The sequence below is a fragment of the Tupaia chinensis genome, unplaced genomic scaffold, assembly GCF_000334495.1.
Source record: "Tupaia chinensis unplaced genomic scaffold, TupChi_1.0 Scaffold000014_1, whole genome shotgun sequence".
NCBI lineage: Eukaryota > Metazoa > Chordata > Mammalia > Scandentia > Tupaiidae > Tupaia > Tupaia belangeri.
In genome coordinates, this window is record NW_006159444.1 from 3,966,008 (window position 1) to 3,990,183 (window position 24,176).

The 24,176-nt window shown below is 41.3% G+C and overlaps 1 protein-coding gene across 1 annotated transcript in view; it reads left to right on the plus strand.

The window, feature by feature from the left end:
- The first annotated feature begins 9,727 nt into the window (after positions 1-9,727).
- The window catches only part of SYNE1 (spectrin repeat containing nuclear envelope protein 1), a 596,966-nt gene continuing 582,517 nt past the window's right edge, over positions 9,728-24,176 (plus strand). Inside the window, exons 1-2 of the mRNA XM_027769865.1 lie at positions 9,728-10,330; positions 19,615-19,887. Coding sequence (XP_027625666.1) covers positions 19,821-19,887 — 67 coding nt within the window. The 5' untranslated portion in view covers positions 9,728-10,330; positions 19,615-19,820. The remainder of the gene's footprint in view (positions 10,331-19,614; positions 19,888-24,176) is intronic.

Here is a 24,176-nt window from a genome sequence, read left to right on the forward strand (position 1 = left end):
CAAAAGTATCCAGTAAATATTCAGATCTTTTAAAACAGAGATAAGTAAGAATTGTGCAAGAGTAGATTGTACTAATATATGATGGAGTACCAAAGAAAATGATTCCAATATTCCTAGACAGTAATACCAACCCAAGGCAAATAAGAAAAATAGCATAAAATATCAGAGGTGAATTTTATCAGAGAATTTTGGAGATGTCAGCTTATCAGGAGCCATTTTGGGTGTATGACTATACTACATTCAAACAGAAATAAAGTTCAATAACAGAAGAAGTGCTTTGGAGTAGTTAAAAAAACTGTAAACCAAGAAGAAAAGACAAAATTAAGAGCTGAAAGGAAAGAAAAACATCTTTTCTGCCATCTTGCACCATGAATATGGGATATCCTGTGTTGATGGTTCATTGAGGATCAAGATGTACCAAAGATTTCAGTAACCATTTTCTGATTAGATGGATAATAATGTCACAATATAGTTGATGTTATTCAGAATTCCGTAAGGCATAATACTAGTGGTACATTATTCATTTATTTGATTAATCAATATGTACTGACTGTCTCTTTTGTGTCTGTTTTAAATGCTAGGAGTTTAAGAGTTAGACAAAAATATCTGTCCTCATGGAGCTTATGTTTCATGATAGAGAGGAAATAAACTAGATAAGTAAGGAAATATATAGAATGTTAGTGCTGAGTGCTAGAGGAAAAAGAACATGTGAAAGAAAGAATTCTAAAAGTAGAGTGTATTTTGATATTTTTAAAGAATTATATATATTTTTTGAGAGGTTTTTGCTATAGGGCGCATGCGCTCTCTGGAAAGACAGAGAGAGACAGAGAGACAGAAAGCGAGAAATCACCCCCCAGGAGGGATGGCCACGCTGCAATCTCTTCTCCAGTCTCCTCTTAGGATCTCGGGTACACATGCACACACCCCCAGCGTGACTTTAAGCCACCGACTCCGAGACTCAAACTGTGGTCAACTACATGGGAATTCAGCAACATAATCATTATGCTAACTGCTGGTCCCAAAGAATTTTTTATTTAACTTAATTAATTTATTTACTTTAATTTGAACAGAGAGGAACAGAGTGAGAGAGGGAAAGTGAGAAAAGTCACCCACTCTGGGACTCGAACCATGGTTAGCCATGTGGGAGTACAGTGCCCTCAACCACGATGCCACCTACCAGCCTCTGTATTTTCAAAGTTTTAAATAGGATATTCAGCATAGGTTATATGGAATAGGTGATGCTTGAAAGAAAAAAAAAAACTGAAAAAATTCAGAGAAAGTCATGTGAATGATTTTCTGCACTGAATTTGTCGATAGAAGAAATCTTTTACAGAAGAGCTCTTAGCTGCATTAAGGTGGCAGCTTGCTTAGTTGACTTCAGAACCGTGGCAGAATGCTTGTACTGCCCTGCAGTAGTGAGGCAGAGAGCTGCAGTCCAGGCTAGACAGTCACTGGGGAAGGAGAGACAAATCACGTAGAGCCTGATGGGTCATAAAGGAACTTCAACTTCCACTCTAAGTAAGATGGAGTGATTTAGAAGGATTTTGAACAAGAAGGTGATATCGTGTAATTTATGCTGTAATATGATTTTTCTGTTGGATTAAGAAGGTCCAGAGATGATCGCCGAGGATGGTAGCAATGGAGCTGTTGGATGATGAATTTTAGATATATTTTTACAACTTAAGGAAAAGTTTTGAGACTACTACAGGAACTCCGATGTACTTTTTAAGCAGATTCCAGTGGTTGACATTGTGCCCCATTTATTTTCTCTATCTATCCCTCTCTTGTATTAACATTATATTTTTTAACTTCTTGCAAGTATGTTGGCTACATCTTGCCCTATGAGTTAAATATTTCAGAATTTATTTTCTAAAAATAAGGATATTCCATAGATATATTTTTAATGTAGAGTCTACATGGTTTGCTGATTGACTCAAAGTGAGAAATAGAAAAAGTGGATTGTCAAGTATGCCACCAATGTGAGAGGCTTGAGGAACTGAGAAGAATGAAGTTACCATGAACTGTTGTGAGAAAGAAAGAGGCAGGTTAAAAAGAAGTTGAAATTTAGAGATAATACTTTATTTGGGATACCTTTTAAACTTCCCAGTGGAAATCCTGATTTGGTGATTGGATACAGAATTCTGGAGTTTGGGAGAAAGGTAAGGCTAAATATTTAAATTCTAGCATATATGTTGTATTTAATACCATGAGATTGAATAAGACCCCCCAGAGAATTAGTATAGCTGGGAAACAAAAAAGCTCCATGGATGGAGCTCTTGGTCCTCCAAAGTCTAGAGGTTGAGGAGGGAAGGAAGTAGCTCAGGATACCAAGAAGCAACAGCCAGAAGGAGAGAAAAAATGAGGCAAGAGTTTGGTGGGTTCAGAAGACAACTGAGGGCATCATTCCAGGAGGAAAGAAGAAATGAAAGTTGTCAAGTACATCTTGTCAAGTACTAGGTCAAGGTAGGGACGATTGGACAAGGGGGTGTGGTGTTATCTGTTGAAGATATTTTGATCAACTGGGCTAGGGAGAAATGTTTACATATTCAAATGTTCACTTTGTAAGCTAAATAATGTGATTGAACATATAAAAAATAAAAATAAATACATAAAATAAATTTTTTTTAAAAAGAAGTCACTAGTAACTTAAATAAGGTAGAAAGCAGAGGTGAGAGACTGACTCTAGTTAAAGAGCAAATGGATGGAGGAAAAATAGCCAGTGGGGGCCAGCAGGTGGTGTGGTGGCTAGGGACGCTGGACTCCCACATGGCTGACCTCGGCTTGATTCTCGGACCTAGTGGCTTCCTTTCTCACTTTCCTACTCTCTCTCTCCCTCTCTCTCTCTCTCCCCCTCTCTGAACAAATTTAAATAAATAAATAAAGTGAAATAAAATAATTCTTAAAAAAAAATTGCCAATGGTGAATATAGACAAGTCTTACCAGGAGTTTTGCTTGAAAGGAGAGAAATGAGGTAGATATTATTTGCAGTTAAGGAAGTGATCAAGAGAGGTTGTTTTTTACCCCCCTTTAATTATTATTAGCATGGGAGAGATTGCTGCATGTTTACATGCTGATGGGAATAAGCAAGTAAAGAGGAAAGAAAGGAATACATCTAGAGAAAAGAATATTGTTGTCAGGAAAGGATAGATGAAGTATACATGTAGAGAAGTTTTCCTTAGCTAATTTTGAAAGGTGGCTCTCAAATGTCTTGTTTTATCAAAAATATCTATGATCCGGGACCAGCAGTTGGCATAATGGCTGTCACTGGACTCCCACGTAGTTGACCGTGGTTCAAGTCCCAGACCCGTGCATGCGTGCCCAAGATCCCGAGAGGAGAATGGAGGAGAAGGGATTGCGGTGTGGCCATCCTCCCTGGGGAGTGATTTCTTGTTTTCTGTCTCTCTGTCTTTCTGATGAGCACATGAACCCTATGGCAAAACCTCTCTCCCCACAAAAAAAAAAAAAAAAAAAAAAAAAAAAATCTATGGTCATTGTTTCCAAATCTGAATTTGAAATGTCTTAAAAATTCAAACCAAGGCATCATAGGGCCAGCAGTGGCTCTGCAGTGGATACATGGTCCTATTCAGTTGAGGGGTCTCTAGAACTGGAATCCTAGAGGGAGGACGGGGAACAAGGAAGTAATGGTCAGAGTGGGGTTTTTACAACAGAGATTTTATCACTACAAATAATTGTCAATTTTTAAAATATATTTTATTTCAGTTTCTTTTATACATTTAATCACATATGTCACTTAGCATGCAAAGTGAATATTCCAACATGCATGCATTTCTCACCAGTCCAGTTGGAAATACTGTACACATCATTCTCAACAGACCATACTTTTCATTATTGATAATGACAAGCTCAAGACTGATCCTGAGAGGCAGTAGATAAAGGTGGGGAGGGACAACAGGGTCTAAGAGGAACAGCTCCTGAAGAAATCATGAAAGTGACAGGAGAAGTGCCTTGCAGAGTCATAATATCTCACGAGGCTAAAATAGTTCAAGTTCCTTTCAAAAATAGTCTTAAAACTCAAGCTTCAGACTTGTAAAACAATATTATCATGAGAATTATATTTAAATGACTCTTCAACTGGAATTTCTGTGAGTTGTAATATAAACAGACATCTGCCTTAACCAGTTCAACCCAAGTTTGTGACAGCAATGAACACTGGTTGCTGGTAACCAACTTTCACTCATGGTCCTGTGGCTCAGGGGCTAGCAGTCTGGACATAGCATTTCCCAAGCTCCTGTCCTCAGGAGTTTGGGTGAAATTTACATCCTGTCAATGCTCTCACATGCACTTGGAAGGCAAGGGGACACTGAGTTCTCCCCCAGCAGTAATGACAGTTCTGCAGTGATGCTGACTGAACCCTGAGCTCCTTCCCCAGGGCTGCCTCCACAGGGATGGCTGGGATACTCTGGTGGTTCGTTGCAGTCTCTTGACCTCTGGGTGGCAGCAGCAACTTGCTGAGTGCTAGACAGCACCTGCCCTGGTGCCTCCTGAAAACCAAAGGCACCCACTTCTGCAGCCTTTCCACCAAGATTTTAGTATCTAACTCCCTGTATTAAATCCTCACATTCTTTTGATCTGTCTTTTATAAATCCTGACTGACCCAGTATTTCAAGCCAGGACTGGTTCCAGATTTTCAAAGATGGGAATCTTGTTACTTGTCCTGGCTGCTCTTGTATTCAGTGATGACCTCATTGCCAACATAAAACAGGATTCTAAGGAGACATGGCATATGGTGGTGCACTGTCGTGTAAATGAACACTCACGATTACCTGAAGTTAAGGACCTAGTGAAAAGGAGAACTCAGAAAACCAAGTTAACTACTATTGTACAAGCTCATGGTGGAAAAGAAAATGAGGACGATGGGTGTGTCAGCTACTTTCAATTGCACCAGAGACTATAAGAAAGTGACAGGCTCAGGAATTTGGGTCAAGGGAACCAGAGAATTTCTAGGATACTTACCCTTGCAGCCGCATTGGTCATTTAGCCAGAAATCCTGCCTAAGATCTGTTCTTTACAGTCACAAAATGACAGCACAAGCTTAATTCAAGATTAGTTATTTTTTAGAGGTTTTTGCCTTAGAGCATGCGCACTTGCTAGAGAGAGACAAAGACAGTGAGAGGGAAAGTGAGAAATCACCCCCCAGGGGGATGGCCACATAGCAATTTCTTCTCCATTTTCCTCCTGGGATCTTGGGCATGCACCTTTATACACCTGGCGTGATTTTTGAGCCACTGGGTCTGGGATTTGAACCATGGTTGGCCATGTGGGACTCCAACAACATAACCACTATCCCATCTGCTTGCCCCTAATGTCTTACATGAAAGTTAAGGGCCTTATTGTAAGGTTGGACTCTGAGAATTGGAAAAGGGGCATTTTGGAGGATTTGGGTGAATCTGAGTACTTTGAACCCCAAAATCTCTGGAGGCTTCTTTGCCAGGAAGAAAATTAATATCCTATCTTTTCTTCCCTTTTTGGAAACGGCGTTGGCACTATTTGGGGCCATTACTTAGCAAGAGGCTCCCCAAATTCCCTGAAACCTAAAAAGTCAGAACATTTTTGACTGCATCAAGACCCTGACCGGTACAATACCCCTTTACATTTAAAAAGTAAGAGTTATAAAGCAAAACTTTAGATTCTCATAGCATGGTGCATAGGAAGCTGGTTCTGGAGAGACTTATAGGAGAAGAGACCGACTTGCTGAGTTGCAAGTACTCATGTATGTAAAAATTCACCTCTCTAGGATAAGAAGTTGGCATAATGGCTATGTCGCTGGACTCCCATGTAGTGGACCGTGGTCTGAGTCCTGGACCTAGTGGCTTAAACTCACGCTGGGCATGTGTGTGCCCAAGATCCCGAGAGGAGAATGGAGGAGAAGGGACTGCAGTATGGCCATCCCCCCTGGGGGGTGATTTCTCGCTTTCTGTCTCTCTGTTTTCTCTCTGTCTTTCTGGCGAGCGCATATGCCCTATAACAAAAACCTCTCCAAAAAAAAAAAAAAAAAAATTCAGCCCTGGGCTGCTGCTTTTGATAAATCAATAATGTATTTGAATTATGGAGGTTTTTTCCAAGGTATTAAATACAATTACATGAAATAGGAATGCTTATTTACTGATTTCATTTGGACATGATGACCTTTTTTACAAATATATGGAACAAAATGATTCCAATATTGTGATAACGCTAAAAGCAATCGGTTTTCACTGCACTTTGCTACCTACAGTTAATGCACAAAGAGGATATTGAGGACCCCGATGCAGTGACTTAGGAGAATTGCATGCATTTTTTGTAAAGTGAGATTGAAAAGAAGACAGATGAGGAGGACAGGTCTTGAGCCTAGCGGTGAGGAAATCAAATCGGGTGACTAACCTGGTGCCATCTTTGAGACTGTGAGAGTCCTGGGATTATGTCTTATTCTCAGTAACTGGTGTCCTAGCTCAATCAGGCTATTGTAAAGTTGAGACTGACAACTTTCCCTTCACTTGGCAAACTCAGACTCATCAAGAATTATTGTAATAATAACTATAACAAAATAATGATGCTAGGTAGATCTCTTGCACTTACTGACCACATGCCAGGCAGTGAAGCACCAAGTGCTTTTCACATATTAGGTCATTTAACTTCTACAATAGCCCTATGAATAAGACATACTGTAGTCCTGAATTGTAGGTTTGTAAAATTTAAATTTATGAGCAGTTAAATTACTAGTTAAAACCCACATACATAGCTAATGATAGAGCCAAGACTCAAACCTAGGTCTTTCCTGTTTAAAAATCTAATGCTTGGGGCCAGCAGGTGGTGTAGTGGCTAAGGCATTGGATTCTCACATGGCTGACTGTGGTTCTAGTCCTGAACCCAATGACTTGAAAATAATGCTTCTAATCCATTTTTCACCTTATAACCATAAAGAGCATTTCAAGACATCTAATCATGCATATATGCATGCCCAAAATCCTGAAAGGAGACTACAGGAGAAGGAATTGCAACATGGCTATTTTCCTGGGGTAGGGGGTGATTTCTCTCCCTCTCTGCCTCTTCCCAGTGAGTGCACATGTCCTATGGCAAAAACTAAAAAAAAAAAAAAAAAAAAAGTCTAATGCTTTAGGCCTGGAAGCCTTGGAGTATGTACTAAGATACTGTGTTCCACAGGCTGGGACTACATAGGAGGCCCAGGTTCAATTCTGGGTAATCCGACCTAAAATCTAGGCATGGTAGCATATGGCCAGGAATCCCAAAGATCAGGAGGCTGAAGTAGAAGAATTATAAATTTGAGGCTAGACTAGAAAGCATAGCAAAACTATGAATTAATAAAAAAGAGAGAGAGCATGGGATCAGCAGTTGGCATAATGGCTTTGTCGCTGGACTTTGTCTTATAAACAATAGACATTTATATTTCATGCTTCTGGAGGCTGAGAAGTCCATAATCAAGGTGCTGGTAGCTTTGGTGTCTGGCGAAAGCCCACTTCCTGTTCAAAGATGACTGCCTTCTTGCTGTGTTGTCACATAGTAGAAGGAGCAAAAGAGCTCTCACAGTCTCTTTTACATAAGAGCACTGATATCATTCACAAGGGCTCCAACCACAAGTGAATCACCTCTCAAAGACCCTACCTCCAAATACAAACACATCCACAATTATATTTCAACATATGACTTTCAGGGCACATAAATACTGGGTCTCTAGCATCACCCATGGTCTTAAGCCCTGCAGGTTTTATCTTCCCACTCTTCTTTGCCACCATCATCACTCTAGTAATCAACACCATGAACTTTTCTAAAGGATTATTGCAACACAGTCTTTCATCACTTTTGGCCCCACTTCTAGTCCATTTTTCACCTTATAACCATAAAGAGCATTTCAAAACATCTAATCATCTTGTACCACCTACTGAACATCCTTGCATGGCTTAATGTCAAAGCATATCTCTTCAGGGCATAAGGCCAGAGCAGTTTGCTCTTGGTTCTGTTTGGAGCATCACTGACCTCATTGCTCCCTCCCTTTCTTTCTCTTGTACAGGTATATCAGGCCTCAGTTTTTCAAAGGCACAGTGCACTTTCATTCCATAGTGCCTGTGCACATGCTATGCCCCTGTCTGGAGGACTTTTAAGACCCCCACCCTACCCCCTTTCACCAAACTTAATACCATTTTCTCTGCAGATCACGGTTCAAATGTCACTTTCCTTAGCAAAGTCTTTCTCATCTGTGAAACAGATTAACCCCCATTGAAACTCTCATAACATTTGCCTTTTCTTAAAGAATGAAGTTTTATAGGTACTCATGTGGTTCTTTGATGAATGAGTACATGTCTCTCCATGATTATATTGTATGCTCTGTGCTGGTAAAAACCAGGTCAGACTTTACTTAACACAACACTCATTTTTAGGACAGTATTTGTAATATGGTAGGTGTTTGTTCAAACAATTTGGTTGTTGAATAAATGGTGCTATAACCCTTTGCAAGGATATTTTGGGGGAAAAAAGCCCTTTTGAAGAGTATAAATGTGTTTAGCTTTTCTATGGAGAAGGGTAAAGTTGAGCTGAGACTGGAAGTTCAAACACAACAGGGAACCAAAGCCAACCAGCCCTTCCTGTGCTACTGCCTGTCTGAGCTTGAGAGAACAGAGGTTAAACCTAGTGAAGGACGTTTAGTTGGAGGGGGCACTGTTTCAGGCCTATGTACTAAGTGGCTCACTTCTCTGGTGAGTCAACCTCATAAAACAGCTGTGTAACACATGGACTACCAAGTCTGTGACTATCTCTCACTCTGTCTTGGTTATATGGCAGTAGGGACTGAGAAGTACACCTGAGACAATTGGAGCCTTTCCTCCTGTGGTAGGCCTGGAGTCTAGACTGATGGCCACTGGGGAGAAAGTGCTGACCTAGAATGATCAGATACTGGAGGCTTCTCTAAAGGAGCTCAGGGCACCCATGATGGGCATTACCCTTAGAGGCAGAAATGCATTGATTTGAAACACCCCCTCCTCCAGGCTCAGCATTCTCATGGATCAAGTTCTGCCATAAGATTCATTCTTTGATCTCTAAAAGTGTAAACACAGGGCGAACCTGTGGCATGGTGGTTAAGGTGACTGGACCCACACGGCTGACTACATGGTTCTAATCTCAGCCCCAGCAACTTGGACAACACGCTGGGCACATGTGCATGCATGCTCAAAATCCCAAGAGGAAAATGGAGGAGAAAGGATGATGATGTGGCCATCTTCCCTGAGAGGATGCTTTCTCACTCTCTCTCTCTCCCTTCCTCCCTTTCTGTTTCTGTCTCTCTCCAGTGAGTCCATGAGCCCTATAGCAGATTTTTTTTAATATATAAAAAATAAAATAAAGGTGTAAACACAGGGAAAGCAAATACCACAGACTTTTGTTGTTGTTGTTGTTTTAACCAGATTAATTTCAGATGTTATTACTTTGATAGGACCCAGAAGAAAGAGAATTAGGAGAAAATAGAAAACTAAGTACTGATCATTTTGGCAGCAGATGAGGGGCGAGCAGGAGGCAAAGAGAAACTTCATCTACTTTATGAACAGGTTCTTATATTCAGCAATTTCAGAACATGAAGAAATATTTTGTTCAGATCGAAGATTCCAGGGGATAGTTATTATTTTTAAGATTCTTGCAACATAGCTTCAATTAGTTTAGCAATAATCCTGTTGGACTCCGACCTCGTTGTTGGTGAAGAGAGACTGTGTTTGACTTTGCTTGGAAACCATAAAACCACAACAGAATTAATTCTGCCGGAAGCTACTAGGCAACACCAGGGTCGGTTCTGCCCCCTAAGAAAGTCTTGTGATAAAAGGCACACCAGGACGGATAGGGTGCGACTGGAGAAGTTAAGGTGTTCATTGTCAACATCTGAATAAAACAATCAAGACTTAATACGATTAAGATGCCAAAATGCCTTCTCAAGAAATCAAAGCTTCATAAACAACAGAAACAAAAATGCGTAAAGCCTGACCACTATCCCTCAAATGAAGTTACTTGCTGTTCATTTGGCAGTCAAAAGGTCAGCTGTTAGGAGCCTCGTGGAAGTTGATTAGAAAGGAGCCAGCGGTGCGCGTTCCTGGCGCTGCATCACGTCCTTCCTGGGCCCATCAGGGAACCTCCCAACCCTTCTTGAGACCGGCTCTGCTCATACAGGTCAACCTGGCGGCAGAAACCTTGGGCAAAAGTTAGCGGCTCCGGCTACCGCAGGCAGCAGGTCCCGGCGCGGCTGGTCATTTCCTTCCCACCGCAATCCCGGGTGGTGGACCGGGTGCAAAGGCTCGACAGCTGCAGAGGAGCGCCGGAGGCCAGGCATCTCCAGGAGGTAAGGGCAGTCTGCGAGCCGGCCGGCAGGTCCCCGTCCCCAGCTTGTCCAGGGACCGCGCATTCTGGAATGGCGCGGGGCGCTGGGGACCGGGCAGGGAGGGGGTGTGGCGGGCCAGGGGTTGGGCTGGGCCCCTGCCCAGAGGCTGACCCGCCTGGTGGACCTTCCTTTCCTTCAGAAGCATCAGCTGCGGGGGGCGGGAGAAGGGGGAGGCCTAACCCCCCAGAGTGCAGCGGGGAGGAGGAACCGATCGCGGAGGGAGGGGAGAGCCTCGGAGCTGCCGGGCGCAAGAGGAGTGTGTGCGAACCAGACCCGGCGAGCGAGCCGGGCTGGGAGTGTTGTCCTCCGTAACCAGGGCGGCCAGGCGCCCTGCAGCCCTACGGACCGCGCGCGAGCCTGAGCCCCGAGCCCCGGCGACAGGGCTCGCGGGCGGACAGCAGCGCACACTGGCGGTCCCGCCGAGCTCCGGCGCAGCAAGCCGGCAGGAGGCGGTTGCTTGCTCGCCTTTGCAGCTGACAACCTGAACGAGGCCAAGAGAGTAGGTAAGAGCCAGCACAGAGACAGAGAGACATACAGAGAGAGGAGAGAGAGTCGCAAGGCGAACAAATCGCAGAGAAATTGCAGGCAAGTTTGTGCTTGCACGCTGAGGCTCTGCGTACTGGATGGGAGGGAGAAGGTGTCGGCGGCCGTGATGTGTACGTGTGTGCTACTCGTGGGTAAGGAAATCAGGAGCTCGGAGAGCCTGTGTGCAACTCGTACGTAGATATCCCTATTAATATCCCCGCTCTGAGCTGTCATTTCCGCTGTGGCACATCCCCTGGGCTCCAGTGATGCAGAACCAAAAGACAGCCACCCTCCGATTGTGACGGTCGGTACTGTTGATACTATCAGATGGGAGATTAGGGCGTTGAACACATTCTAGGAGCCTCCCTTCCTCCACCCCGACTATTTTAGGAAGGCCTAGGGGAGGGCAAATCGGTAGCACAGAGAAGGCTTGAGGACGCTGGGAGGCCTGGCGCCGCAGACTCCTCCCGCGCTGTCATGGTGCAGTTGCTTCTAGGCAGAGCTACACTAGAGGGCAAAATAACTTTCATCTCCTCCCCAGAAAGACGGGGCTCAGAGATTTTACATCTCCGCTCTAGGAGTTCTGGGAAATGGTGGTTCACAGGGGCAGGTGCATTGCAAAGGGCAGGAATACGGTGCAAAATGAAGAAGCCCTCAGCCGCACAGGAAGGAAAGCCCCTTGAGAAAGGAGGTTGGGTGTGCTGACTGAGATAACAGGGTTTCAAGACTGGACGATCAGGCCCTCTTCTGAGAGAAATGAACAGCTGTGAACCTTAGCATCCTGGAATGTTCATTTCTCAGCTTTTCAGTCTGGGGTGGAAAACTTGTATGCATCTGCAATTTTGCTGTGAATGTTAAGAAAGTTCAAAATGAATTCTTTTTCTCTTTTTAAATTGCCCATATATTTTTGTCTGATCTGAGATCTACTTTTCTGAAGACAGAATTTGTATATAGCAACTAGACCTATGAAAGAGAAAGTATAGCAACTTTCAGTCAAGCAAAGGTTGTTAATATGACCTACATTTGCATAAAATGCTGATTGAGTCATGAGTCATGAAGGTTGTCCTTTAAGAGGCCTTTTATTCTCCAGGATAAAAGGTAAAAAAAAAAAAGGAGTAATAGTATGGATTTTTTAAAGTTCCTAACAGTGAAATAAAAATGCTTATATGTGTTTTTTTTGTATTTTTGAGTCTTTTCATTACTTTGTGTCAGATTTAGAACAAACTGTGCCATATCAATGCTAACTTAATATGTTTCATGTTGAAGATAAGGAAACATCTTCAGACTGACCCAGATAATAATATTACTAGCATTTGAAAAATATTTACTCAGCTCTTACATCGTATCCTCACTTTTATCTTTCTTAACTAATGATTTTTCATAAACTGCTCTGCTTCAGTCCTCATTGATCCCTTATAAGAATTCTTTTCACTTGATTGCTTCCTGCCAGGGAGTGGGGATTGGGAAAAGCTAGCTTACTATTTAACATTTTCCAAGGAATGGCGTGGTGCTTCACTGGGGTCTTTCTCTGATAAGTATGCAGCACAGACAGCTTTTGCAAATTGAAAGATGTGACTAACAGGATGGAAGCAGCCTGTAACTGGGCATAGTTGTGGCATTTTTACAGCCACAGCACTCGCTACTGTAGCCACACCCTGTGGTCTGAATGTGACAGGCATGCAGGGCCCAAGACTCCGCTGCCAAGTCTGTGTTTCTCCTCCTCTTAAATATGCCCTTCCTTGAGGTCTAATCTAATGTGAATTAATGTTTGACATGGAGTGCAATATATACTTTAGCAAAGTATGGAATAAAGGTAGCAGATATCTTTGGATATAATTCCTATTTCAGGCTTACCAAAAAGAAAAGAAAAAAATGAATCATGATACTTAATATCTTTCATTCTGTTCTGCTCTATACTTTGTCTTTTGATAACTTGTTCATATTCTTCTTCTTCTAGGGAAAGGATCATTTCTTATGGTTACCCTGTAAAATGCGTAGCAATGAATCATGAACACCATTATTCACTGACAACCTGCACACATAGGGATATATGTATATTAACTCAGGATATCCCCCTTCTTCCCTTCCTTTTAGCCATATTAGTGTTTATTAATAAGAGTCATTGCTAAGAGGATAGAGAAAAATGATTAAATTTATATGTAGGTGTTTATGTGAACTTACTCCATCGAAAGACTTAGTGAAGGAAGCATTGTAATTTCATGGGTTTTACATTTTTTTGTTTAATAGCGAATTTGAGTATTGGTCTTATTCTTGTGCATGTTTAGACATTTAATGAATTAATATCTCTATTTCATACAGCTGTGACTCTGTGTACATGTTTATGGTCTCAGTTCATTTTTTAGTTTGAAATGAGCCATGCCATTTCTGGCTTTTGCCAAGAAAAAATTTCATTGTCTTGCTTTAAGATAGAATCTTGAGGCTTAGTAGTGGTTTTCCTGAAGTGCCTTTTGTAATGTATCCCTTTGAGTAACATAAACAAGAAACTGCTTTAGTACTCAATTATCCATTAGGCTTAGAGACATGGAAAACTGAGTTTTGATATCTTACAACTGTGTTTTTCACAGTATTAATGTCCAGGAGAGCATGCCATCCAGCCAGCAGAACCCCAAATAACAGATCGTTATAAATTCCCTCTGCATCCTGCACAGTGGATGCTGCAGATGGTGGCTGGTTGGGTGTTCCATCTGGATCTCTCCATTACAGCACTCACTGTATTTGTTGTTCTGTTGTTCCGTCATCTCCCCCTCTGGTACATAAGCTCGAAGAGAGGCTTACCTGTCCTATTCACTGCTATTTACTCAGTCACTGTCCTTTACAAACAGTTTCTGAATGCTTATTTGCTGTGAAATAAAAACAATAGAAATCTTAACTCTCTGCTACATATAGTGGATATATTTAGCTGCATTGTAAACTTAGTTCCTTCCCCTGAAAAGATCTGGAGATGGTGCAGACCGTCCATCAGTGTCTACCTCATTCTCCCTTTCTGTTCCAATGCCTAGCTCACCCTCATTCTCTCAATCCCACCCATGACATCTTGTACTTATTCCAAACTCTTTTAATGACCCTGGGAAGAGTAAACTCATTGATGCTTCAGGATCATCCTCTGGTGTTCTGGTTCTCTAGGTCTTGTCCACAACCAAAACTGCTGAGTAATCAGTCAGTTCAAGGATCTCATGGCCTTGCTCCAGGATTTGTCTTAACTATCACTTGTGCTGCCACTGATTTGAAAATGACAAGCTCACTCAGGAATAGCTCTCCATTTTAAGGCCATCTGTCATATCACAGAAAGAGAAACTGAGGCCAGGCAAAGGAAAATGAAAACTAGTTATCTGCTGTAGCTGTATGATATGCAAACAATCTACTAGAAACATTACACATTTATCTTCTCAAATTTCACTTTTTTTTTTTTTGAGAGAGATTTTCACTGTAGGGCGCGTGCATTCGCCAGACAGACAGAGAGAGACATAGAGACAGAAAGCGAGAAATCACCCCCCAGGGGGGATGGTCACGCCGCAATCCCTTCTCCTCCATTCTCCTCTCGGGATCTTGGGCACGCACGCACACGCGCCCAGCGTGAGTTTTAAGCCACCGGGTCCGGGACACGAACCGCGGTCGACTACGTGGGAATCCAGCGACATAGCCATTACGCTAACTGCTGGTCCCCAACTTTAAGAAAAATAATATTAAGCCTAATTTAACAAATTTACTTCATTGTATAGATGAAGAAACAACCACTTAGAAAATGTTACCATTCTTAAAGTCACGTGACAATAAGAAGCAAAATTAAGATTCAGCTCTAGATCTTTCTTAGTCTAGAGTCTAAACATTTCCTGGTATCACACTGTTTCTGACAGGAGATTGTTGAGGATCTCTATACATAGAACCAGCTCAAGCCACTCAAATAGCTGGGACAAAGCTAAGCCTAAAACTTATTTCCTAATCCTAGTCTCCTTTTAATATTATTTTTTATTAATTTGTGATTTCTTATCAAATCATGTGATACTAAGTTAAATTACCAGTAAAAGGCAAGAAAAAAAATTTCTCAATATAGGAAATATGTGTATACATGGATGATGAAAGCAAAAAGTTTTATCTTATGTCTAAAAAAGGAAGGATGTTGCACCAAGTTCATTTGCAGTGGGAAGGGTGTCCCCCCCCCCGGGGGGGGTTGTCTCATACAAGTAAAATTTTCTATGAACTTGATTCAATGAAACCAAAGTATGTAGCAAGGGTCTAGGATGTACTCAGAGATACTCTTGGTATCAGTAGGTGAGATGTTAAAGCAATAAGAATTATAGTCTCTATGACAGTGAAGAGTGAGAAGTCTCACAGAGAGCCCAATAGGGAGCACAAAGGTTGCTATCATTGCACAGGTGGTTAGTGCTTGAAGAATCAAAGAAGATAATGCTGAAGTTGTGCTGGTGTGTTTGGGGGTGGCTTCAAGCGGGAGGTGAGTCCTAGGTTGTATACTTAATCATGCTTTGCATTTGTTCAGCGGGCAATGTTTCACAGGGCAGTGATGTGAAGGGGATTTGAAGAAATTGCCCCACAGGACGGTATGAAATGAGGAGTATGAGGAAGAAACACCTGTGTCACCTCCCTTCTGTTGAGCTCAGTGAATGGCACCACAAACTCTGAGAGTCATCTGAGACTCACTCCTCTGTCTTCCTTTTCAACACTGGGAAGTCGCCACCCTCCACCATTCTCCCCTCGGGATTTTTGGCACGTGCACACATGCATCCAGTGTGTTTTTCAAGCTGCCAATTCCTAATTCTAAGTATCACTGATTTAGCTTCCTAAAAGTTCCTTGGGGACCAGCATATGGCTTAATGGTTACTTCACTGGACTCGCACTTAGTCAACTACTGTTCGAGTCCCGGACCTAGCAGCTTAACACTCATGCCAGGCGCATGTGTGTGTGTGTGTGTGTGCTCAAAATCCTGAGAGGAGAATGGAGAAGAGATGCAGGGATTGTCACTCCTGGGGGAGGGGGGGATTTCTCACTTTATATCTCTCTGTCTCTTTCTATCTCTTGGATGAGCACACACGCTCTATAGCAAAAATCTTCCTACAAAGAAAGAGAAAACAACAGAAAAAGTTCCACTGGATTTACCCTCCTACCACTCTGCTTTCTATGTCATATTCTAGCGTTTTATCATGTCTGCCAGGATTTTTGAGATACTTTTCTAGTCCATCTTTATAGGTCTTCCAGTATGGACTTCCTTAAATACATTCTTGAAAACTGTAGCTAGAATAACCTAAATGATACCTTTTCACTTCCAGCCTAAAATTTCTCCTTATTTTCTGTTATCTTCTGGAGAAAACCAAGACCTAGCTTCTGGTCATAGCACATAGGATCCTCCACCACGTGGCTAGTTTGGGCTCAGAATGTCATCTGGTATCAAACCGTTGATAGTTCCACGTAAGAATCATGTTTTCCATATCCATGCCTTTGCTCAAGCTATTCCCTTTGCCTGGACTATGCCTTTCATATCTTTCACCTGGCTTATTCTAATTCCTTTAGCAAGACTCAGGTTAGGTATTAGCTTTTTTCAGGATGATTTTCCCAAACCTTGAAATTGGCTTAGCCTCCATCCTCTGTACCTTTCTGTCCTGGCACTTGCACTTCTCCCAGCCACTTGTTAGTACCATTTCTATGCTGTATGCTCCACTCTGTCCTGAGAGAACAGAAAAAAAGGCCCTAAAAACAAACAAACAAACAAACAAAAAACGGCCTGGGTTATATTCCTCTCTTAGTAAGCTCAGCATTCAGCTCAAGCCCTCCGCAGAATGTAGTATTGGGTTGTCTGGAAAGTCATGACGTATCATTTTTTAGCGTTTGTCTATGCAAAAATGTGTGAACAACGTAATACTTATGCTGTGTGCAGGCTGGGTACATACCAAGTACAAGCAGGGAAATTCTGAGCTTAATGTGGTGAGAGACAGAGAGAGAATGGGGGATTTCAGGATTATTCCGTTGTGTGACATGAATGTGAAGTAGAAGAGGGTAGATGCAGGGTGATTTGTGAGGCAATGACATAGAGAAATCCCTTTTAATTCCATAAGCCTTGACTGAAGGCGGGGCCAGGTCAGCCATCTGTGAACTCTAGAGCAGAGCAGGGCCTGAATGGGGTGACTGGATTTTAGTGGGCTTCGTTCCTCCTCTCTACTTAATGTATATGCAGATACATAGAAAGATTGGTACATAGATACAGAGATTGATAGATTTAAAACGTTATATTCTTGTGTTCAGAGAACCTAACTTTTTAACAGCATAGAGGAGTCATTTATAAGGTCCCTTAGGGGGAACCAGCAGTTAGTGTAATGGCTATGTCGCTGGACTCCCACGTAGTCAACCGCGGTTCGCGTCCTGGACCCGGTGGCTTAAAACTCACGCCGGGTGCGTGTGTGTGCATGCCCAAAATCCCAAGAGGAGAATGGAGGAGAAGGGATTGCGGCATGACCATCCCCCCGGGGGGTGATTTCTCACTTTCTGTCTCTCTGTCTCTCTCTGTCTGTCTGGCGAGCACACGCGCCCTATAGTGAAAAAAAAAAACCTCTCCAAAAAAAAGAGAGAGAAAGGTCCCTTAGGCACTTCTTGCTATTAGTCTCCAAAGCGAAGGTGGCTTTGTGTGTGGGCAGGTGTAATATTTTCCCCAAGGAGATATAGACTGCTAACGGGCACATGATTCCAGCAGGGCTATTAAAGTGGGTATTAATGTGCAACAGCCCAGCCACAAGTAATTACTTCTCCTCTGAGAATCTCTTTGAGAGGTGCCTCTGTAGCCAAGAAGATGCCAAGAATTGGGTCCTACCTCTAGTAAATACCTTTCAAGAGTCTGAGAGAAGTTTGTTTCTATCTTCTTACCAATTACCAATTAATGCTGTTTTCCACATCTCTGTCCCTAACATGCTAAGTGAGCAGGTAGTGACGCCTTCTTGCTCCAGTACATTCTTTTGAAACTTTTTTCAATACAGACAGTAACAGTGTGTAAACTTTGCATCTCTTTTTTAAATTTTTTTTTGTGGATGGCTATCTAGAAATGATCTTATCAGCTTTGTTTGCATTTATGCATTCTGACTAAATACCAATATATACTAATGTTAGTAATGCCACTTTATAATCAACTGTGCCTTGTAATTTTGCTTGATTACCCAACCAATCCTTCATAAAAAATACCTTTTCATGGCCCATATATTCAGGTTATAATATAGTTTTTTACGACACACATAGACTCCCATTACCTTCTGGCAGATTGGCCAGGCTATATTAATATGCTGTGTTTTCTCTAGAGCTTTGACTTCCAAACTTCTTTCTCTCCCTCTCTCTCTCTCTCTCTTTTTTTTTTTTGCATCTTTCTCATCATAATACAGAGATGTAGTGTGAATTGTAATGAAGTCTCACTCTCACATGGGCCTCCTCGATATGGCCCCTTGGTTAAGTCTCTTTTTCTGGGTGTGTAATTCACCACCCCCCTTCTTTCTAATTATCCTGTTCATGGAAAGACTTTTCCTCAGCTAACCCTAGAGAAGGAAATTATTATTCAAAGTATATTTCTCAATATCAAGATGTCATCCATAACCCTTCTATTTTTTTTAACCTCTCAATCCAGAGTGGTCAATTTCACTTGCCCAACCAGAGAATTCAGGGAGTGGTTAGGAGGAAAATGTCTTTTCTTTTTAGCCCACCCTTTCTCCATCTTACTTTGGAATCTTTCTCTATAGGGACCCATTTTGACTTCTAAACTTATTGTGAAACTCAAATTTTTAGAGTGAAATAGTTTTTGCATATTTTACTCTTTTAATTCATCAATGTGCTATTAGAAGCTAGGATTTGATCTTATTCCTGGAAAGTGTATAACAAAATGGAGCAAAATGTGTATGCAGAGCAGGTAAAATAGCACAGCAAAGAGAATCGGGGCCTACTGAGAAGTAGAACTTAGTGTTTTGAGTACTTTCATAGATTCATAGAATGCTTTCATAGATCAAAGGAGGAAATTTAAATTTAAAAAGAAAACACAGAAGGCCAGGTCAATGGTGCGGTGGTGAAGTGCTATGGAAGTGATGCTGGATCCATAGGGTAGATCTCGGGTTTTGGTTCTTTAGTCAGCCTCTACACCCTTGCAGACTGTCTATTACCCTTCTGGCTGGGAAGGCAGTTGGGGTTATTGCAATCTGAAACCCTATTGAGGTTGCCCATTTCTCTGTCTGCCATTCTCATGAAAGAAATAAACTTCAAAATTAAAATAAAAAAGAAAGCATGGAGGGGACTAGCAGGTGGTGTGGTGATTAAGGTGTGGGACACTCCCACGTGGCCAACCACAGTTCAAGTCCTGGGCCTGGTGGCTTGCTCTCTCTCTCTCTCTCTCTCTCTGTCTATCTCTGTCTCTCTCTGGTCAAATTAAAATAAATGAATGCATAAATAAAATTAAATAAAAATAATTCCTTAAAAAAAAGGAAAGCATGGAATAAAAATGAACATTTCTCCTTTAAGCAGCCAATGTTATTTTGTAAGTCTCATTTATGTATCTATTTTATTAAATACAGGAATCACTAACATTCACACAGTACGTTATAGTTTGTCAGTGTTTTTCACATTAGTTAGGTGTTCAAATTGAATAGGAAGAGTTTTCCTTTGAGCATTATGATGACCTGTGTAGATTTGACTTTTATATTGGACATTTCTTGTTTGTTTTACAGGTTCTTGTTTCCTTTCCGAGAACTGTCTTACAGTAAGAAGTGGTTCGATCATTGGGATTGCTGTCTCCTCCCTGCTGTTGCAAGTGCCTGGCATTCACTCAGACTCAATAGCTCTAGAGGAGCCTGAGGATGTTTTGTAGAGTGGCATAGTCCTGCACTGCCTCAGGTGAAGTCTCAGGGGCTGGTTTTATGCTACAGGAGGGACCATGGCAACCTCCAGAGCAGCCTCACGGTCTCCTCGGGACATTGCCAACGTGATGCAGAGGCTGCAAGGTAAGATGTAGGAACTTCAGGGGTTTTGTTTTGTTGTTCTTGAATAGACTTTTAAATTCAAATACCAACTTAACTCAGAATCTGCTTAACTTTCTTGGATTTCTATTTAGTTTTATGAAACTTTAAACAAACAGTACAATGGACATCTTCGATTCCAGTGTTTTCAAATGAATCCAAGCTATCTTCTCTATGTAGAAAAAGAAGACAAAGATATAGCTCTCTTTGTGATTTTGTGACTGCATTATTGTGACCTTAGTCAGTGTCCTCCTGGAAATTCAATCATTGCCAAATGTGTAGATGCTGTCCTTCAATAGCCCCTGATAGTACAATTCTGGTCAGTGCCTGTTAAGGTTATCATGACAAACCACTACATGCTATTGTCAGTTATGTAAATAGCAGCATATCCCAATGAGAAAACACATAAAGGCCTACATGTTTTTTAAGCAAAATGAGGCAAAAGAAGTCCAGACAGATGACATGACACGACAATGTTAATGGTTAGTAGAAGCATACAGACACATACAGTACCCATTGCTGGTGCTTTTTTTCCTAAGCAAACTATTTTCTTTGAGAGTTTTGCTATAGGGTGTGTGTGCTCACTGGAGAGACAGAGAGAAATGGAGAGACAGAAAGGCCACCCCCAGGGGGAATGACTACGCCACAATTCCACAATTCCTCCTCCTCCATTCTTTTCTCAGGATTTTGGGCATGCATAGGGCACACGCACATGCGCGCGCACACACACACACACACACACACACACACACACACACACACAGCATGAGTTTCAGGCTGCCGGATCCCGGACTCTAACCACACAGCCAGCCATGTGGGATCCAGCACCTTAACCTCCACACCACCTGCTGGCCCAGGCAAACTGTTTCCTGCAAAATAATTAACAGTGAGATGTTATAGGTGAAATCCTAACTGTCAATTTGCTTTAAATCGGTATATTCATTGAATCATAAAAATAGAATTGTCACCTGTAGGCAGATGAAAATATGAGGTTCATGGAAAAATGGAATTAAAGTACAAAATTATTTTGGTGGAAAAATGTTCAAAATCTGTAGTTTTTTTATAACATTCATTTTTCAAAAATTCCTTAATTGTGATAATCCTAGTAATCTATTTGTAGTATTTAAATGTATACTTTATGATATAAAATTATCCAAATTGAGGAATCAACCCTCTAACCTAGTAATTAAGGGAATCAAATCCTGCATGACTGTCTCAGGTTCAAATCTTGGCCCCATAGCTTGAAAGTCATGTCAGGTACATGCACGTACATGCCTAAAATTTATACATATCCAAAATCCCGACAGGAAGGAGAAATCGAGAAGGGATTGTAGCATGATGATGCCCCATTAATGGAGGTTTGCTTCGTCTTCTTCTCTGTCTCTGGCTATCACACATGCCCTCTAGCAATTAAAAAATAGTAATGACTTAAAAATCCAAATATAAAAGGATTTTGTTCTCGTCTTCATTGAAAGAGCTTAAGCAACATGAGTTTTTGATGTTCGAATATCTCCTACAAGTAGTCATTATGACTTTGTGCCACAGATGTCCTGGTCATCTGTCATGAACCCATGTTCCTGCTTATAATGTGTTCAATGTGCGTAGCAATCATTTCCAACTGAGCATCTTTGACATTCAAAACATAGATCAAAACTCTTAAATCTGGGTATTCATGGCCCAGAACATGCTCATAACTAGAAAATCAGGTGATCCATGGCACTGGGAATTTCTTCGTATCTGATCAGAGACCACCAAGCAGACTTAGAGATTTTGTAGTCAAGTGAAGCCCTTCACGTTGGAGCTGCTTGGGCTGATTGTTGATGCTATGGGGTGAGTGCTGTTTGTGTCCTGTTTATTGCTGGATGATCCTACTTGTCATGCCAGAGAGAGCTTTCTTAAGTAAAAGAACAGATCCTTGCTGAGTATAGAGCTTAGAACTTTTTCAAAGGCTCAAAATTCTCTGGTTGGGACTTCCTAGCACCAAAGGTATCATATTTAATTTGCAAAGAGAAAATTTGAAAGTATTTAGTCAGTACAAGATTGTGGTCCTACAAACACTCTAGTCTTATTTCTGATGTTGACTGGAATGGAAACCCTTTTATTAAAGCAATGGTTAGGGGTGAGAGGATACTGAAGATTACTGATGCCTTGGTTTTGTTGTTGTTAAAGAGATTTTGCTGCAGAGTGTGTGTACTTGACAAAGAAATAGAAAGTGAGAAATTCCCCCTGGGGGGAGGGGGAGGACAGGGAGAGGAAATGGCCACGCTGCAATCCCTTCTCTTCCATTCCCCTCTTGGGCTTTTGGGCATACATGTACATGTGTCTGGGGTGTTTTAAGCTGCCAGGTCTGGGACTCAAACCGTGGTCTGCTACATGAGAGTCCAGTTATGTAAATGTTTTGCCATCTGCTGGTCTCTGTTGTTTTTATAGTTGATGTAAGTGGTTCTCTTGAGAAAGGTATGGAGTGTGACAAAGAGCTAGAAACTCTTTGCTTTCCCATTCCCACACTAGATCTGTGATGTGTAAACCCTATTGAATATTCATGTATCTATGTGCACCATTTGCAAAATGTGGCCTTGTCTCACTGGTGCAGCCCTTCAGAATTGTTAAGTTCAATGAGATACCGTACTAACGAGGCTTTTAAAACCACAAATACTACTCAGCTAATTATGGAACAAAATTAGTTGAGAAGTCACAGCTTGATAATTTGTTGCAAATTTTGTTTTACAAATTTTTCAAGCAATGTCAATTACTTTTGGAAACGTTAGTCTATAGTCTGTGTTTTATACAATTAGTAATGTCATGACTATATTAATTATAGGGATTGTTTCCCCTTCTATAATAGAAAGAATTATAACTAGTCATAAGGGTACCTAACAAAGTTAGAACAGGAAGCCATAAATTGAGGACAGCATTCTTGTGCACTAGACACTTTTCATTAGCCTTTGGCATCAAGTACTTCATGTTTATAAATTATTGTTGGCTGCAAAATGTCAGTATGAGCAACCACAAAAATGCAACATATCCAGCCTGTGTCCCTGAAAGCAAAGTGAAATGGCAGGAGGTAAAGGTGATCTTCTTGGTGTATCTGTTAACACATTGATCTGCTGGGTGAATTCTGCTGATTCAGCTGGTAAATGGAACCTCCTGCTCTCAGTTCTCATTGTGTATTCTTATTGGTGCTCTGAGCCCAAACAGGAGTCACCCTCCCTAGACACAGACCTGTCACTTGTCCAGGGTATTTAGTAACCTTGCTTATCTGCTGGAACCTCCAAATAAGCAATCCAGGTCCTAATAATTATAGAGCTGGCACTATTGCCCAGATAATCAAGACAAGTGAAAAATTTACTTGAGGAAAATACATTTCTACTAACTTAAAGAGAACCATAGTTGCTATTTTCAAAATCCAAATCCGTGAGAACTTTCTTCCTGAAACTCTGTTTTCTCTTTTTTTTTTCTTTTGCATGGATAGATAATGAGTAACTAATGTTTTTTATTTTTTTGTACTCTTGGTTCTTATTGTTGTTTCAGATCCATGTGCAACCAATAAAGAGCATGTAGCTTTGAATATTAGCAATTTGGCTTTACTATCTTATTTAGTTTACAACCATACTGTTGATTATTTTTCTGCCTTTAATTTTTATTTCTAGTGCTAGGAAATTAAAGCATACACACAGATTGCTACATAATTTATCTGCTACTGTAGCAGTTCAATATTTCCCCTTTGCCAATATTTGTGCTTGTTTGAGCATAATGTTTTAGACTGGGGCCCTGAATTATGGATGAGCAGTCAGACTGCAATGCAGAGCTTCGTTTGCTCTTAAGAATAGTAAATGTGGCTGTAACTTTAATCCATTTAAATAGAACCAAATACCCAAATATGCAACAATTATATAATTCAGAGGCATTAGAACTTTAAATAGATATAATTGGTACATACATTTTCTGCTTTTAAAGGCTGTTGTGATTTGGATAGTGGTTTGTCCCCCAAAGGTTTAGTTTTTGGAATTTGATACCCAGTGTAATGATGTTGGGAGATGGTGAGACCTTTAGGAAATGATAGCTAGTGACCTTTAAGAAAGTATGAGGTGGACATCAGATTGGTTACATCACCACATGGCTGATGGAAATAGAACATGGCAGGTAGGAGCAGAGAGGGACCTAAGGACAGCTATCTTTCTTTTACAACAACACATTCTCAGAGAACTAACCCCTTCTTTGGAGAGCAAGAACTAGCCCTTCTCCAAGACCAAACTCAGTCTCTCAAGAGATCA